The 17763-nt window shown below is 39.1% G+C and overlaps 2 protein-coding genes across 5 annotated transcripts; one reads left to right on the plus strand and one right to left on the minus strand.

The window, feature by feature from the left end:
- Positions 1–1375: 1375 nt before the first annotated feature.
- Positions 1376–7381, minus strand: LOC131301503 (putative F-box protein At5g55150). Of its 4 annotated transcripts, none has more exons than XR_009191308.1 (3): positions 7333–7381; positions 4447–6113; positions 1376–4334 (listed from the first exon to the last, which is right to left on the minus strand). XR_009191308.1 is itself a non-coding variant. In XM_058327848.1 (2 exons), exon 2 carries the CDS (start codon positions 5766–5768, stop codon positions 5034–5036), a length of 735 nt encoding a protein of 244 aa, XP_058183831.1. In that variant the 5' UTR covers positions 5769–6113; positions 7333–7381; the 3' UTR covers positions 1376–5033. The 4 variants fall into 4 exon arrangements, 1 of the variants encoding a protein (XP_058183831.1); XR_009191307.1 differs by having other exon boundaries at positions 4447–6107; positions 7333–7379; XR_009191306.1 differs by having other exon boundaries at positions 4447–6126; positions 7333–7365.
- Positions 7382–12022: 4641 nt separating this feature from the next.
- LOC131301337 (uncharacterized) lies at positions 12023–13752 on the plus strand. The gene is made up of 3 exons (XM_058327559.1): positions 12023–13032; positions 13135–13212; positions 13332–13752. Exons 1-2 carry the CDS (start codon positions 12214–12216, stop codon positions 13207–13209), a joined length of 894 nt encoding a protein of 297 aa, XP_058183542.1. The 5' UTR covers positions 12023–12213; the 3' UTR covers positions 13210–13212; positions 13332–13752.
- Positions 13753–17763: the final 4011 nt, after the last annotated feature.

Below are 17763 nucleotides of genomic sequence, written 5' to 3' on the forward strand. Positions count from 1 at the left end.
ATATATATATATCGCGGGACAAGGTAGTCTAACTTAGTTTGATGTTATTGATGTATGTATGCTACGTCCAGCTTGTTTTACTATGTACATTTGTGTTCTGAAATAGTTGCAGAGAAACTTAACCTCCACAATTCGGTGCTCATACACGTAATATTTCCTCAAAATAGACATAAGCAAATTTGGTAGTACTATGAAAACTCTATTTTGGGCTTGGTCCTAGCTGATATGACACATTGTAACCAAAATTTTATTATTCATGTTGTGGCCGGCCCTCTCGTATAAAAAATTCTGCTTCCGTCCCTGCTCTAATGGATAATCTCTCTGTCCTCTTTTTTCATCTCTCAACCAACCCAAACACTGGCACATTCATTCTTGTAGATTTCTTCGTTTTGTGTGTTTTGTTCGTTTTTTCTGAATTTTTGTTAGATTTGCGTGATATTTTTGGGAGTTGAAAAGGTACAAAATTATGACCAAAAGCAAAAAAAAAGATCACTAAAGACGAAAAAAGTATCAAACAGTTATCTTATTTGCCTAAAGTACCGTCTTTATACTTTTCCGATTCGTCTCGTTGAGACAAACAACTAACCCCAAAAAGTATGACGAAAAGATAAACAAAAAGTAAAAAATACCGAAATAAGTTTCAATCTTGTAAGTTTACAAGAACGCAACCTGAGTAAAAATGGAATACCTCTGTAATTTCTCCTTTTGAATGACTTTCTGTGGTAACTAATTAGAGGAGACCTTAAAGGAGAGAATTGGTATGCATGAATGTACCTGTAGTTGTAATGCTGCACAAGCTTCAACTTCTTCAGCTTTTACTTGATTTCTTGAGGAAAATAAGCTTCGAAAGAATTGGTTTCTTCATTTTGGGTAGGAGCATGGAAATTCTGGGGCCTGGGCAGATTCGAGACCTTTTGGAAAATGGGCTCTCTCTTTCTGGGCATATTTGGTGCAGGATTTTCAAGATATGTGCAAGGTTTGGAATTGGTCCGGGGATTTTTTGTGGGGGATAAGCAGAGAGCCGTTGAACCACACGATGGGGAAGCTCCTCTCATTGAAGTAGAGTATTCAAATTGTGAAAGGCAGCCCATTCAGAATGGGTTTTAGACATCTAGCTGAATTCCCCTAAAAGACGAGGAAAAAAGCAGCCGAATAATTCCACCAGTTGTTTTTTCTCGTAAGTAATACCCGTTTTTCTACTTACTAGTGAGATGCAACGCGTGCTATTTAGGACCATTACAAAATACTTCGCAGAGAAATAGGAAGAACTCACCTAAATACCTCTTTTTCTACTTACTAGTGAGATGGAAAGCGCGCAGTCCAGGCCCGTTACCAAATAGCTCAGAGAAACAGTAAGAAATCACCTTGATACCCGTTTTTCTACTCTCTTTTTTTTTATAGGCAACAAAATTTTACTAAAATCTCAACAAAGGGTACATCGAGGGGGGAAAGGGGAATCCAACCAAAGGTTGGACGAAAAAAGAAAAGCAGTTTGGGACCGAGCCCAAACCACGCCCTGAGGGACGAGCCCCTAACAATAAAGCCCTAAACTCCATGGGCCTGACCCGAAACACAAGCCCAAATCAAAACAAAGACCAAAGCAATCACAAGCCCAACACTGCACGCGCACATCCACCACTGCGGCAACCTCGAACACCCACCAGGCCACCACATCCTATTGCCACCACTGCAACCACCACCACCACCAGTCGATCCCCACTATCAGACCCCAAAACCAAGGAGCAAAGCCCATAGGAAACATAGGCCAAGCCCTGGGGAGCCAAGCCCACAGGAGACATAGGCTAAGCCCAGCAAACCCAAACCTGACCCAACCCTACCAGAAAACCACCGCCGGCCATCCACCCAGACACTGCCGAAACCCCAAGACCAGCCTCGGAACGAACAAACCACCAGATGCCAGCAACAGCCCCTGTGCGCAGCTGGAAACCCACCAATGACTGTCGAGACATCGTCGATTTGGCTCCCACAAAAGACATGGGCAAACCGACCACAGTGGTACCAATCGATCCATGCACGCCGCTCGCCGTTGCCACCCACAAACGCCCAAGCACAGCCTCAGACCAGATCCGCACTTGACGTGAGACCACCACTTGCAGTTAGGCCTGAACCATGACTACCCAGGAGTAGAAACATGGTGGGTGGTCTCACGGGCTTCAAAGTCGCCTCCCTCATCAGACGACCTCGCCGTTAACCGATTACCTCAAGAGGAAAAAATCGGCGGCCGTCGACGAGAGGAGAGGGGAGAAGGCCAGAGGATGAAACGTCAGCCGAAATAGAAAGGAGGGGAGGGAGAAAACCAGATCGGGAGCTCGGGGGAGAAGGGAAGAGGGCGTCCCCCCCCCCCCCGGCCAGCAATGAAGAGGTTGAGCTATAGGGTTTTGGTTTATACAGAGAGAGTGCGCGTTTTATACCCGTTTTTCTACTTACTAGTGAGATGCAAGACGTGCAATCCAAACCCGTTACAAAATCCTTCGCTCAGAGAAACAGTAAGAACTCACCTCAATACCGTTTTTCTACTTACTGGTGAGATGCAAGGCGCGCAATCTAGGCCCGTTACAATAAAACTCAGCTAAGAGAAACCGTAAGAAATCACCTAATTAAAGGCTCGTTTTGTTCTCTCTTTTTTAACACGAAAAGGCTCGTTTTGTTCAGCATCATAAATATAGTTTGAATAAGTATTACATGAATTCGAAAAAAAGTTTGACAAGTTGCTCGTCTTCTTTGCTTATGCCAGATCGGCACCCACCAAAAGCAAACTAGCATAGCAAGTATGCTAATGGTAAACAAACAAGTTTAGCCTATTTTACATTCTTTTCATTCGATCAAATAGCAAACCAGGAGCTTGTTTTATAGCATTTCCAGAGTGTAATATTTTGTTCTTTACACCATCTGCAAGGTCACGACAATAAGGTAACGTACATTCACCGGAAAGCATTTATGTACTTTTTACTACAAGAATCAAAACATATACAGAAAGTCATGGCAGCAGTTTCTTTCACCTCCCTGCCATTCCCTTTTGCGCTCTCGTAGAAGAAGAGCTAATACACATTCTAGAAGAAGCTAGCGCGCTTTCTACCTCGGTCTTAATTTTCATAGAAAGAATTAGTAAGATCTCGCTATTGAAAATCCCAGCAAGAAAATCAGATGATTCATCGCAAAACACAAGACGTTTGATTGAACCCCGTGAAGGAACATGAATATGAATGCCAATTGTGTAAATGAAAAGAAGAAGCTGAAAATCAGCTAATTCAAGAAGCACAAGATTATACAACCCTGAAAATGAAAGCAAAGAACCTACTTCTTGAACGGTTTCAATGAGAGAACACACCAAAACACTTCAATTTGATCAGGTAATCTAGACAAACAAAGGAATTTAAACTCTGACCTTAATTCCTCAGTCCAGATATGATTCCAACATCTATTTTGTCTCTTTCCTCATTGATAAACGAGCTCTTCGGTACTCTAATCCAGCTGAAGCTACTAAATAATCTGCACATAACTCATGTCATTAATAGCTAAAAAATGACACCCAAGGAATTTGAGAAAGCAACAAGAAAAACTAAAGGATAAAGAGCCACAAAATAACAAATAATCTGCACATAACTTTCACGCGTTTGGGGACACATTAAAAATACATATACCATAAGGCTTTAATTGTGAATATGTTTATCATTTCGTGGTTCACAAAAACAATCGAACAGAAAAGCATTCCATCATGTACTTGTTTTCATAATTAATAAACCATCATCCTTCATACCAAAAATAAGACTTGCCTAAGTTTTAATGGGTATACGATTTCGTCACCATGATATACTGGTAAAAAGATTCGAGTATGCATATGTGCGTGTATTTGCTCATTTTAAAGTCCCAAATCAGTAAATATTGTGGTAATGCAGAAATGAAAATTCACAATAGCAATCAACACAGCTGGGGGTGAGGGGTTACTTTCTTTGTATTATCACCATTCACACACGTGGCTCTAACATAGAAATCGATAAAATTTCATTCTTTCATGTACCAAGAACAACTTAGATCAAGATCATACAGACACCTAGAAAACTGACATATCAACATGCATGATTTTTTTTCTTTTTTGGTTAATAAGAATTCCATTGAAATAGCGAAGACATAAATACGGAGTACATTGATGTTACTCTGTATGAAGACATATGATATGAGCTTGTGTGTGTTAATGAAACTAACTTTGAATCAATCCGTAAACGAACCTGGTGAGAAACAGATCGGTGGGCAGAATGAAGCTGCAAATGTTCAAACACGGGAAACAAACTCTGCATGTTCATAGATTCTCTGTGCTACAAGGAAAAAAAACACCAGAACCAACTCTCAAACCCTTTTCATATTCACCCAATCTACAAAAAAAACTCGAACAAACCCCAAGGGCCAAAAGGTAAAATTGACACATACGATCTTCCAAGGGAAAACTCCACCATTGATTTCCTCTCAGCCGTTGACTAGGCTCAAACCCAGGGGAATAAAAGGATGCTGGAGGCCCATTCCGCCGCTGGCGGTGAAGCCAAGCGGAGATCCAACCACGCCACCACTTGGCCCGCAGAAAAAGATGAGGTTTGTTTACTCTCTGAGAGGGTCTTGAGGTAGCAGCGAGAGCTTGATAGGAAAAACACTAGCGTGGAAAAACAAGACTCGCGCAATCATATTTTGATAATCAAAACCGTTCCTTTTATAAGTTTAGATAAGTAAATCATCCGCGCAAAAGACCAGATTTATCGCATGTAATTAACCATAATTATCCATAATAAACAAGATAGTCAGTAGTCACACTCTTTCCTAGCTAAAATAAATATGTACAGCATCTAGAAAACCAATCAAAAGAGATAGCCACAGGCACAAACGCTCTGCGAAAGAACATTCGCACATCAAAAAGATGGGTTGACCCAAATAGGTGGACAAATAGTACTAAAAGACTCGCCTCTGTAGAAAGTTGTCCGGCTTCCAGCTTCCAAGTTGTAAATGCCCATGTCCTGGCCTCCTCCTCACTTACAATGTATGTACGATCGCCAACAATCATCGGTGTAATAGATGCAATAAGCTTTAATTCTTGGGAATTTAGAGGCTTGAACGGAGATGGAAGCATTATCTCCAACAAACAGGGCATAGTCCCCTAAGCTCTTTATCTTTGCCCATTCCATCTCATTACATAAATCCACCTTAAATACTTGAAATTCTTTAACCCCATAACCAATCTTAGACTCCTCAATAGTTTCATCAACAGAGCACGGCTCGTACATATAGGTTTCCAGATCATCTATAAGATGATCTCGAACAACTATCAATAGATCCCCATCCAATTCGACTGGGTACAGACGCTTGCTATAAAGGAATCCTCGAGGTATTCCTCCAACCCCTCGTGCTTGTGCCGGAGTTTGATTATGCCCACCAATGTCGCAAGCAAAAACATCGCCCCAAGAATCGACTCCATAAAATTGATCCTTGTAATAAGTGATATCCTCAAAGTCAAAGGTATGTGGGTGTTCGATGGTGGTCCAGGTCTGATCTCCAGGTCTCCAGAAGCCCAGCCGTCCAAGACCTCCATATATAACCATGACTACATAGTTGCCGTCTTTTGTACTCCCTGAAGGACTAGAAGACAATACTGCTTTCCTGATGAAAATAAAGTTAGTTTTCATGTGATCTTCGTTATAGTATTTGACAGTACAGATATGAGGAAGCCCAATTTCAACCCAAGATAAGGGATGAAGCAAATTCATCTGGCCATCTTTCGATATGGTGACGAACCAGCCTAGAGACTCCAGACACTGCTTCCCCTTCACTTCCGGTAGTTGCTTTGCAAGTCATCCCACACTTTGTCAGACTAACAAATAGACGTTCATCAGAACTTGTCTCTTCTTCTTCGGCAAGCATAAGCCATGGAATTTGTTGAGACGCCTTAAAATTCTTCTTAACTGCAACCAATCGCCATGATCTACAAACTCCACCAAAAGAAACAAAATCCTCGAACAGTACAATTCGTTTGGCAATGAGAACGAGTAGATCTTCTTGGAGTTCTGACCAATTCCCCATCTTCAGCACCTCTGCTCTTATTTAACCTAGTTCTTAGAGGACAACCTTAAGTCAGCAATAAAAGATTACAACACATTAGTATTTAAAGATTAAACATTTTTCGTTTCCAAGAAAATGGATTTCGTTGCTAAAGGTTCTAGAGATGAAAATATTTTGTCGTTTAATCATCTGAGTCTTGTCGCCAAGGATCCTCGAGAAAAACCAAAATTCCTCGCCTAACACAATACTCTAGCGGCCAAAATTTTCCTTGCCTTGCATTAACAATTTGAAACTTCAATGCACACTTAAGCCGCCTACTCTCTTCTAGTGTAAAAATGTTAATTTTGGTTATTCCAGAGGAATGTTCGCAAAACAACCATTGGCCTTCATAGCAGTATGACTCATACACGTGCGCAGCCGCGGATAAACACACACATATGAAAATACTTTTATCAATGTGCTTTGAAAAGGGTTAAAAAAATCAACGACAGATTAGGCTCACAACCCCGATTCTATAACAAAAACTAAGTAGCCCACCACGAAAGATCATAACAGACACACCACAAAGCCTCATAACTAAGTCCTCACCGCATAGTCGCTTAACAAATGACTTTTCATATAGTACCACCCCTTCATTAAACTTTAGAATAGTTTGTAACTACAAAAAGTCTAAGAACACAACTCCGGACACATCTGTATCCGGAGTCGTTGGATGTATGTGAGCCCATGTGCATCCAACAGCTTCTGACACATTCGCGGCCGGAGTTGTGTTTTAAAGTTGCGTAAGTATCATTGCTCTTGTAACGAAGACCACAAAGATCTATCTGGACAATTGGTATCAATGATATGTACCGTTTTCTCGGTACAATCAAATATTTCATTGACTATAAGCCTACAAGTAAGAAACTTTTTATGCATTGCAACAGAACAAGGAATGGTTAAGCGCATACATTCACCAGAGGGAAAAATAAAGTAAACAAGGTGATTCTCCTTTTGACCATTTAAGCATGAACACCATGGCAAAAACAACATAAAGATGCTTAACTACAATCTACGAACCACATGCTTAATCATCAAAAAAACGGGGCGGGGGGTGTGGAACAAAAGAATCATTGATCGGAGATAGAAAAGACATGCAAAGATGCAAATTTATTGCACGAACAGTTTCGCCTCCGCCTCAAACAAATCAAAACGAACTTCACACAAATGAAACCCAGCTAGGGTTTCCGAATTTTTGGGGCAGAGATAGGGAGAAAGAGAGAGAAGAGGTACCTGATAAACGAGTGAGGCGCACAGTAAAGACACAGACCACGAAGAGACCGTTCGATTTCTTTTTAAACTTTCTTTTTTTTAAAGAGAAGGTAATTTTAAAATTAAATATAATAAAAATAAAAAATAAATTTTTTTTTTTTCACCGTTTAATGCCTTGTTTTTTGTCATTTTCAAAAAATTCCTCTAGATTCTTCCTACTTTCAACAGTTCTCTCTCCACTTATTACCCCTACTATTTTTCAAAAAAAATTTCAAAATACAAACCAAACAAAGCATAAAGGTTTCAATGAGATCTATCAAACAATATCCATATCAGTAGAAAAATTATTTGCGTAAACACATAATTTTTAAATTTGAAATTACTTTCCTTATCTAAAATAAAAGTTTTTTTTTTACAAAACTGGAACCGGGCCGAAGAGGGAAGAAAAATTGGGCAACCCAATAGTAGTTTGGAATTTTTTGTCTTACCAACAAAATTGAATTTTTTAGTTGAAAATATTTTATTTTTAAAATTTTCCTGGGAGAAATTGAAAAATATAAATACTAAAAATAATTGCAAAAAAATCTTGAGAAGACAAAAGTATTTCAAAAAAGTTGTTATGTTTAAATTATTATATTATTTTTTAAAAGTTTGACCTTAATTTATAACATTCTATATTCCTCTTGGCAATATTAATATATTAGAGCGCTTCAGCTAAGGTCGCCTTTAGAGTGAGAAAATGCGAACTTCTGTTCACAACCGTTAGATTATATTTTAAATAGTCCAGATTCGTAGACAATCTATTCGCGCGAATAGATTGTCCGCGAATTCGAACCATTCAAAACACAATACAACTGCAGCTAGGCAACGTCAACATTTTTGTTGTATAAGGGCGAACTTAGCTGAAGCGCCCTAATTAATATACTTTCTTATAACCGGATGTCTAAAATAGCTTGCGTATATTTCTACAAATTCTGAAGATCGGAAATTAACGACTGGACATACGTATGTTTAACTTTGATGAGATTAATTTGCAATTTTCTTGAAGGGCAAACCCTATGTACTAGTAATATTTTGGATCTGAGACGACCCATTTTCAACACCTACACTTTTGGCGAGCCAGTACGTTTGGGTTAATTTTGCTAAGTAAGAGCATGTAGATCAATAAAAATGTAAAAATACTGATTAACAGTGCACTTTTTTCATTGTACATACTCACATCTCTCTCAAACTGCATCAATACTATCTATTTTACTTAACACCAATTAAAAAATATATTTTTTCACTCATTTTCTATTATCTTTATTGTTTAAAGAGAGGAGAAAGGAGGGAGGAGAGAGAGAAATAACTAATAAAAAAAGAAAGAAGTATGAATAGTGCATAGATTAAAATAGAGTACAACTATTTATAGATTCATTTTAGCTTCTCTTTTACCTCATCCAGTGCAAACTGTTTTTCTATATTTCTTTTAGGTAAAATAACAAAAAATACATTTAAACTCATCTAGTATACTTGCTCATGTACACCATTTTCTAAAAAGTACCTTTTCTACTTTACCCACTCATTTCCCCCCCTGCAGCAGCCTCTTTAGTCTCTACTATTTTCTCTATTCCCATTAAACGAAAAATAATAATAGTACAATTTTGTTCGGTGGGAATTTGCTGGGGGCGGGAGGAGAGAGAAAAGAAACGATAATTTAATGAATGGCTTGTGAATAGGAGTGTACACGGTACGGGTTGGTCCGGTTCTCTAGAAAACCAATAACCGGAACGGTTCTAGAAAATTGGAAACCAAAACCTAACCAACATATGCGTTGAACCTAATCAGAACCAAGCTGCAAAACCGGTCATATTTTGGTTCGGTTCCGGTTCCATCCAAACACTTATTCACAAAATATAAACTCATAAAATTAAAAATTTAAAGCATCAAATAACTCATAAAATAATAATAGACATTTTATTAATAATCAAAACCCAATGTGGTTCACGAAATACTTGACACTCGACCGAAAAACATTGACGAAAACACCAATAAAGTAGCCAAAACCACTTATGGAATAATTAAATTCAGCGACAGAAAAATATTAATGACCCATTATATTTACGATTAAAATTAAACCTATATCATAAACTATAAAAACATAGCAGCATGTCTTGAAGTAAAAAATAGCAACTCCAATGCCCAAAACATCACTTAAACCAGCACCACTAACTTTCTTCCATGTTCAAAAAGTAGACCAATCTCTACAGATATATTTATTTTTATATAATTATATATATTAGTTCTAAATGGTTCGGTTCGATTCTAACTATGGTTCTTTAATTGAGAACCAGTAATCGAACCAAAATTAACGGTTCTTATTTTTTTGGAACCATAACCTGAACACAGAATCGCAGAACTGCACCAAATAGGACGGTTCTGTCCGGATCGGACCGATTTTAAGGTTCGGGTGATTTTCTTGAACACCCCTAACTTGCGAATAGTACATCGGTATAAGTAGAGAGCTTTTTCCCATAGGTAAAATAGCTTTCCCTTTACAGAATCTGGTGTAGGCTAGTTTTGGTGTCCTAATTAAGTAAAATGGCCACAAAAGCTTGTTTTGCTATGCTGGTGAATATGCTCTAAACTGATCTTCTCTAATTTCTTGGAATTAATGTAGATAAATTTTCTCACCATGTTGCGCTTTCTTGCATGTATGATAAGTTCATAAGTTGTCTCTGGCTTGGGATAATTCTCAAAATACTTGTTAATTACTAGCTCTTTTAAAATATAAATAACAGAAAGATAGCGGTTGGTTTTATGGGGTTAGCATCAACCATACACTCAAGATGCCCCCTGTTGGCATAGGGAAAGTGTATTGGGATTTGGGGGGGCTAACCGCCTTCACCCGTCGGTGCTGTATGGGCAGCATTGCGAAGCCCCTCATGTCCGTCTGCCACTAAGTGTAGGGTTCTGCGCTGCTCTTTAAAGATTAAGTTACGCTTTCCCCTAACATAGTGGTATCAGAACCAGAAAGTTATGGGTTCGAGTCGTGGGAGCGTCATCACGATTGAGGGATTATTGGCCCCGGAGTGCCCCTATGGATTTGGTTACACAATACCTAAAAACAGATTTGTGGGTGTAATGTCGAATGTCATAAAAGACTTAATTGAAGCTTTCGTTAACACCAATTGATTTTAGGAGAGATAGTAGAAAAACGATCCGACAAGTAGTAACCGCAATTGCTTTTAAGTGAGTTGGTTAGCACCTGATCCAACAATAGCATCTGGTGCATGAAAGATTAACCGTCTTTGAGGCATGAAGTAAATACTATACTAGTATAGTGTATAGATTTGTGGTTGTGGAGACTACTTTAATTTGTAATCTAATGCAATACTAGCTCTTTTGGAATGAGAAATGATTTTTGCATTATCCTTCTATGCGCTTGCATTTTTTACCCTGTCTTTATCACATGAATTGACAAAAAAATAAAGTACTTGAATTAAAAGATAGTATGATTATTTTATGTAAAGAAAGTCAGAAAAATGAATGCAATTAGATAAAAGATGATTGTGAACATCATTTTCAATTTACATTGCCATTGAACAATTATTTCCCATGAGATTAACATTACACAGGAGTTCGTGGTATTAATAATAGAAATCCTATTGGTACCGACCGGACCCATAGGGAAAATGCACCGACGGCCACCGGACGGCCGTCTCCGGCCACCGGACGATCGATCTGAACCGTCCAAAAATTTTAAAAAATAAAACCGAGTGGGCCGACGCGAGAATCAATGGCATCTAAGGTGTGTATGGTACTTGATCCGAGCAACCTTTTTTCGTGTATATTTGTATATACGTGTATATACACGAAAAAGAGGTGCTCGGATCAAGTACCCTACACACCTCGGATGCCATTGATTTTCGCACAGACCCACTCGGTTTTATTTTTTAAAATTTTTGAACAGCTCGAATCGGCCGTCCGGTGGCCGTCGGTGCATTTTCCCTATGGCCCGGTCGGTACCAATAGCAGCTCTCTAATAATAATAACCTATCACTAGTCGTACGATAAAATGTGCCTAGTTCGAGTTTCCCTCCTATCATGGCAACAGAATGAGGTATTTAGTGTTATATGGCAACAGAATGTGGTATTAATAACACTAAACTGGTGAAATTCCCCCACGCAAACGGTCGCAAGTTCGAATTTCGCTTGCAGATAGTATTAGTAGCATATGTGAACTAGATGTTATATATTGGGCATTATTTCTTTTGCTTGTATCTTGATGGCGTTGTGGTGACAAACTACCGTACCATTAGTTGGGGTTATTCCGTAAGCATGCCCCAGCGAGCTTTGATCATTCAATTTGTGGTATTGATTTATTGATTGAACATGTTATAGCGATTGAGAGTCTCTCTCTTCCGAGGAGGTTGCAACTCTTGTCTCCCCATCCCGATCTTTTTCCTTGGGAGAAAAAAAACGCAAAAATACTGTATGAAAATCCGACGGCTGTTGGTAGACACAGTCAAAAGATTACCCATCATCCATCCAACGATAGGCAAACCATCAAAAATCACTCAAATAGAACCAAACAACGTTCGTAACCCGCGAAAACACCCGCAGGTGCGCGCACACCACACCCCTACGCGCACTGTAGCACCCGTCCGTCACTTGCCATAACCAAGTCCCACCTCTAAAAGGATCAGCCAACCCCTCACCTGAACGTTAAAACCGCTCTCTCTCTCTCTCTCTCTCTCTCTCTCTCTCTCTCCCCTCTCCTTTCTCTCTCTAAACTCTCTTCTTTATCTCAACATACAAACTTGTCTTCCCCGGCGAAAAGTGAGATATACGGAGCCCAGAAAATCTTCAGAAAAGTGAGATATACGGAGCCCTCGCTCTGTGGAGCGGTGTGTTCGATCAATGGTGGATGTAGGCAAACGGAGGAAAAGAGAAACGGAGATGGACGTGGGACCGGAGAGATCGAGGCCTCTGCACAATTTCCAGTTGCCGCGTCTGAAGTGGGGGAACCAGAGAGTCCTGAGGTGCATGATCGTGCAGGGTCCCCGCGGTGGCGGCGTCTCCTCCGATCGCGCTGCTGGGTGTTACTCGGCTGCGGGTAGAGCGGAGAGAGGCTTGATCGGGCGGCGGGGTGAGAAAAAGGAGAGTCTTGAGAGGTCGCCGGAGGAAAAGGCGAGTGGCGGTTGGGGGAAATCGAGGGCTGCGGCGGCGTCGGAGGGGGACGGGATAGAGGCGGTTAGGGAGAAGCTGATGTTCGATCTCCAGGCGGCGGCTGACAGGATGAAAGACGCTATATTGAGAGAAGGTATGGAGGAGGAGGAACCGATTCCGGCGGCGACGGTGCCGGAGGTAGTGGCGGAGGGCGATGGCGATGCGAAGCCGTGGAATTTGAGGACTAGACGAGCTGGGTGTAAGGCGCCGAACGGAATAAACGGTGCTGCTGGCGGCGGCGTAAGCGGTGGCTGCGGCGGTGGTGTTAATGGCGGCGTGGGGAAGGGGTTGAGAGTTGGTGAGCGGAAGGAAGCTAATTTCTCCCCTCTGAGGCACGAAAGCGAATCTCCGAAGTTGGCCGGAGATTTCGACGGCGAGAAGAGGGAAAGGTCGAGATTTTCAGTTTCACTTTCGCGGCGAGAGATTGAGGAGGATTTTAGGGCCTTGACTGGAAATAGGCCCCCTCGGAGGCCCAAGAAACGGCCCAAGATTGTCCAGAAAGAACTCGATGTAAGTATCATAAGTATATCTTTCTATTCATTTGATTACATGTCTCTGATCTCTGTATCTGATTGCAATGAGTAATTCACTGTTCCATTGGTTCTTCTGCAGATTCTTTTTCCGGGTTTGTGGTTGACGGAAGTTACGGCCGACATGTACAAAGTTCCCGATGCTCCAGAGCCTTGAAAAGTAATTACTTCATTTCTTCCCTCTGGTGTAACGTATCAAAATTTAATCCCTTTATTTGTTGGGTTAGTTCAATTACTGGACCTCTGTAGCTAAATTGAGTCATTTATTTGTTTTCACAGCAATTGGTGGAGTTGTTGCTGTGTGTGGATGTTAGAAGGTTTATCTGCTTGCTGACCTGCTGGTGTAATGGGACCTCATATTGGTGGTATACAGTACGGGCACCCTCTTTGCCGATTGGGAATTCGATGGAAGCATCGAATTCCCTGGTAAGATATGGCGTAAGCGTTACTTGACTTACGAGATTAAACTTGTTCATTACTAGTATAGTCATATTTCTTTAAGTTGATTGGAATAAACTTGTATAGAGAACAAGTGGAAGGATGTTGTTAAGAGAAGCAAATGTCTTTCTATACTATTGAGCTTGTTCTTGTCACTACGCTATCACATTGTTGTTCACGTGCAAGCATGGGGAAGTGTCAAATTGTGTAATGTAGTTTAGCTTCTATTTACCTATTCAAATGTCATCTGTTTTTTTGTTTCCTCTTTCGGATCTGTGCATGTCGTTGCTACATAAGTTCCTGAGCTTGATCTTGCTAGAAAAGTCCCTTCGTTCCATTCTGTGTTGGTGTGGTTTGTTTTGACATTTAGTTCAAATTTCTGGGCTCTTTCTCAGTAGTGTTATAGCTCAGATGTCTTCTTTCGGTTCTCACAAGTGTCATTTTAATGATCAGTACCCATTTCCATAATACTACTCCCTTTTGCTGCTGTAGCTTGTAAACGTTCTGTGACCATGCTCAGTGGCGGACAGACAAATAGACTTCCATGAATGGATAATCATGTAGGAATGTCTATAGCAGATTATCAACCTGATTTAATTCAGTATGCCCCTGAAATTGGTTTCCATTGCCTCAATCCTGTGTTGATCAGTAACAATCGGAACGACTAACTTGTTCAAAAGTAACACTTGAAATTAAACACACTCAACATTTGGAGGTAAAAAGGCCTAAGAGAAAATAAGATGACATCACTTTGCTGATTGTGTGATGTAAGATACTTAAATGACGACGTGTTTAGTTGCCAAAGTAATGTACGTATGGAATGATCGGTTAGGTTCAGTATTTCTTGGTTCATTTTGACTTGGCTAGTTCCACCCCTACCATGCTGTTGTAATTTGGGTAATCTGGAAAACATTGCTAGCAATCCTGCAGCCTCTTGATTTCATTTCCTCTTCCCAACTATGCATCAATTGACAAAACGACCTTTGGAGGCTATTCAATGCCTTTTAAATTACAGTGAGTGTTGGCGCAAGTCTCTCTCTGTTTTGTCTTCATTGTCAAACTTGTTTGAAATATAGAAGTTTCGAGAGGTTATGGCTTCTGTTGTCGAATGTTTGAGTGTTTCATTCTATAATTGGTGCACGATACATTCACATGTATTTCTGCGAAGTAATAAAGTATGTATGCTCTCTTGTATTTAGTGTCACTTGTGGAGTCAGTCCACAGTGTGGACATAGAAATGGTGCTTAGAAGTCATTAGTCTTTCGAAGGAAAATGGAAATAGAAAGCAGATGGGCGACTTGAAGATGACGGTGAAAGTATCTCTTGCCGTTTCCAGATACCGGTAAAGGCATGCTATTGTAAAGTGCTCCTGAAGCTTTTTACTTTGTTCTTCAGTTGACTTTCTCACCCAGAAATTGTAATGCTCCTCCATTAATTTTTCTTCTGGGCTTGAGCTTCAACTTAGCTCTTCAGTTGACTCTCTCTTTTTCATATCATGCCCGTTCTGGAGGGAAAAAAAAAGGGGGAGGAGGCTTACTTCCCCCGTTTCGTACCGTTGACTAACTTTGGTGAAGGACGTTGGTCTTATGATGATACTACATCTCGAGGATCGATCGAAAGGTGAGGAAACATCGCGAAAGCAACAAATGGTGTTTGGTTTCGGTGCTGTGACATTGAAGGAACAGGAAAAAGGCCCTATAGAAATATTTCAACTTACAGCAGATTAATCGACCAGATTCGACCTCTTAATTGCGTGGAAGTAGGCTTCTTAGATAGGTGTATCAAAACCAAAAAACTTGGGACGGGATCCTTATGAGTTACTAACAGGAAGTACCTAGCCGCCTGCAAATTCGGCGCGTCGATATATGCCCAGAATTTTTCCTTTTGGATTGAAAATTTGAATCTACATTGCCAAAGAATTTCTCCTGTCTGGTTCCTTCAAAGCATTCCTGCCTTTTTGTATTGCAGGTGAATTTGATAACGAATTACTATAAATTTCTATCCCTACTTAAAAATTACCGGGCATCCAAACATAAATGATAAATCATGAGCAGTAACAATTGATGTGCTCTTGAATCGTTGTAAAAGTGAGTGGATTGGAGTGGCCAATCAACCAAATTTATAGTAAGACCTTCGGCCAGTGACGGACACAAGATTTTTGCATGGGCGGGCGAGCTGTACAACAAAATTTAGACCATATGATATGAAAGGCAACATTGATTAACCCAATAAAAAATGCAAAAGTATTATCAACAAAAGTATCATTTATCGATAATTTCGATCGACTCATAAGATTACAAAAATATGCATTGGGCGGGCAAACTTATATAGTTATAAATTTTTCGAAAGATTATTACTATAAGTCTATAGTTATAGAAAGAATTTGAAATTTGAGTAAGGCGGTTGCCTGGACTCATTGCCCTTGCGTTTGTCCCTAGCTTAGGCTGAATCATCTAAACTTTTTAAGCCCATATACTTCTCCCTTTTTTAAACCCCCGAGTTAACCTAATTTTGCTGTACGTATAGGAGTAGTTTCCAATTGGGTGCGAATGGTTCCACACAAGAATCGCGTGCACTCCATTCTAAAGACCTTAATAGTATATGTTACATGTGTTTGCATATAAATACATGTTTTTCGTTTATAAAAACACTTTTCCATTAGTTTGAAAATATATCTCCTTCATTAAAAAAGAGGTATTTTTTAAAATCATATGGCTGTTAGAAGAAATCATAACAAATAACAATGGTTGTTTGGATACTTAATTATCACTTTTTCCCCCTCCTTTTTGTCATATGTTGGTTGTTTAATGGCAAGTGCAACATTCATTTTGCCAGATTATTTCTTCTTTTGGACCGATTTGTTATTATTTCTTCTTTTGGACCGATTTGTTTGTCAACTTTTTGATTTATACATGTTCCAAGTTGACTGTCTAATTTCAAAATCAATGGCTTAGATTATGTGATTTTCAAATCAATAGATTAGATTGGGTTTCCTTAATAAGTTAGAAACCCGAGATTGGACAAACAAATCGAGACGGAGTCCGTATTATACACAATTCAATAATCATTTCCGGAGTAACTTTTGAATTCTCATTTTGCACTCTTCAACCACCTTCGAACAAAAAGACAAACTCCCATTTATATTCCAATGAAAGGAAGGGGTGGAACTACATTGATGAGAGAGTGGCACGGGCTATCCCACGGTTTCATTTATAGTGCTAATTTATATTTATGGATTAGGCACTTATCGATACCTAAACTACTTGATTTTTCACTGAAATAATGAAAATGGTAATTTAAAAAATGAATGATTTGGATCATTAAAAAAAAAATTGAATGACTTTCATTTAAATACCACATGAGAGTTGAATCAAAAATTAATTCGAACGAAGATGAGAGTATTGCATTCAATATTTACTACGTAATTTTCCACTGAAATAATGAAAATGATGATTTAAAAAATGAATGTTTAAAAAAAGATTTGAATGGCTTTCATTTAAATATCACATGAGAATTGAATCAAAACTTTATTCATTTTTAACAAAAAACGAAGATGAGAGTATTGAATTCAATATTTCACAATACACTTAACTTTTCTCTTCATATTTTTATAAAAAATAATTAATAATACAAGTGGAATTCATTAAAGCAAAGCCACCCCAAATCAACATCCTGGTTCCACCATTGATCAAAGAATTGTAAATAAGTTTTAGAAATAGGTAACATGATAAAAAAAATACGTCATATTATTATTATTTTGAACGTCATATATATATTTTTTGACGTTATAACACTAATGCTTTCATAGATTCATAATCTATTCTATTGTAACTACTCCATCAGTCCCATAATTTTGGTCTCCTTCGAAACTATGTGCAATTTGTAAACTTAAAAATAATGTATTTACTAAATAATTTTTCAATTTTTTTGGCACCGTTCAAAAGATCTCATCGAGATCTATCAAACAAGATTGATATTATACAAAAAATTATTTCGATAAGTACATTATATTAAAGCTTAAAAGTTGCACATACAGTAATTTCGTAAAGGACTAAAATTATGGGACGGAGAGAGTACAATTCAGAATCTCTAACACAAAAATTAGCCGTAAGAAATTAAAAATCCGGCCAACGAAAAAGGAAAAAAAATGTTAGGACACATGAAAAAAAAAATCCCTAAGATTATACTCTGATCATCCAACGGTAGGCAAAGAATCAAAATCACTCTCAAACATTAACGTGTTTAGCCCGCGAAAACACCAGCCAATTGGTGC

This window comes from Rhododendron vialii, chromosome 9a (genome assembly GCF_030253575.1).
Source record: "Rhododendron vialii isolate Sample 1 chromosome 9a, ASM3025357v1".
Classification (NCBI taxonomy): domain Eukaryota; kingdom Viridiplantae; phylum Streptophyta; class Magnoliopsida; order Ericales; family Ericaceae; genus Rhododendron; species Rhododendron vialii.

Bases quoted from the DNA above. Each gene is read 5' to 3' on its own strand.
- LOC131301503 (XM_058327848.1), bottom strand. From the start codon at position 5,768: ATGAATTTGCTTCATCCCTTATCTTGGGTTGAAATTGGGCTTCCTCAT.
- LOC131301337 (XM_058327559.1), top strand. From the start codon at position 12,214: ATGGTGGATGTAGGCAAACGGAGGAAAAGAGAAACGGAGATGGACGTG. The intron at 13,033-13,134 runs GTAAGTATCATA...GTTCTTCTGCAG, and splicing joins TTGTCCAGAAAGAACTCGAT to ATTCTTTTTCCGGGTTTGTG.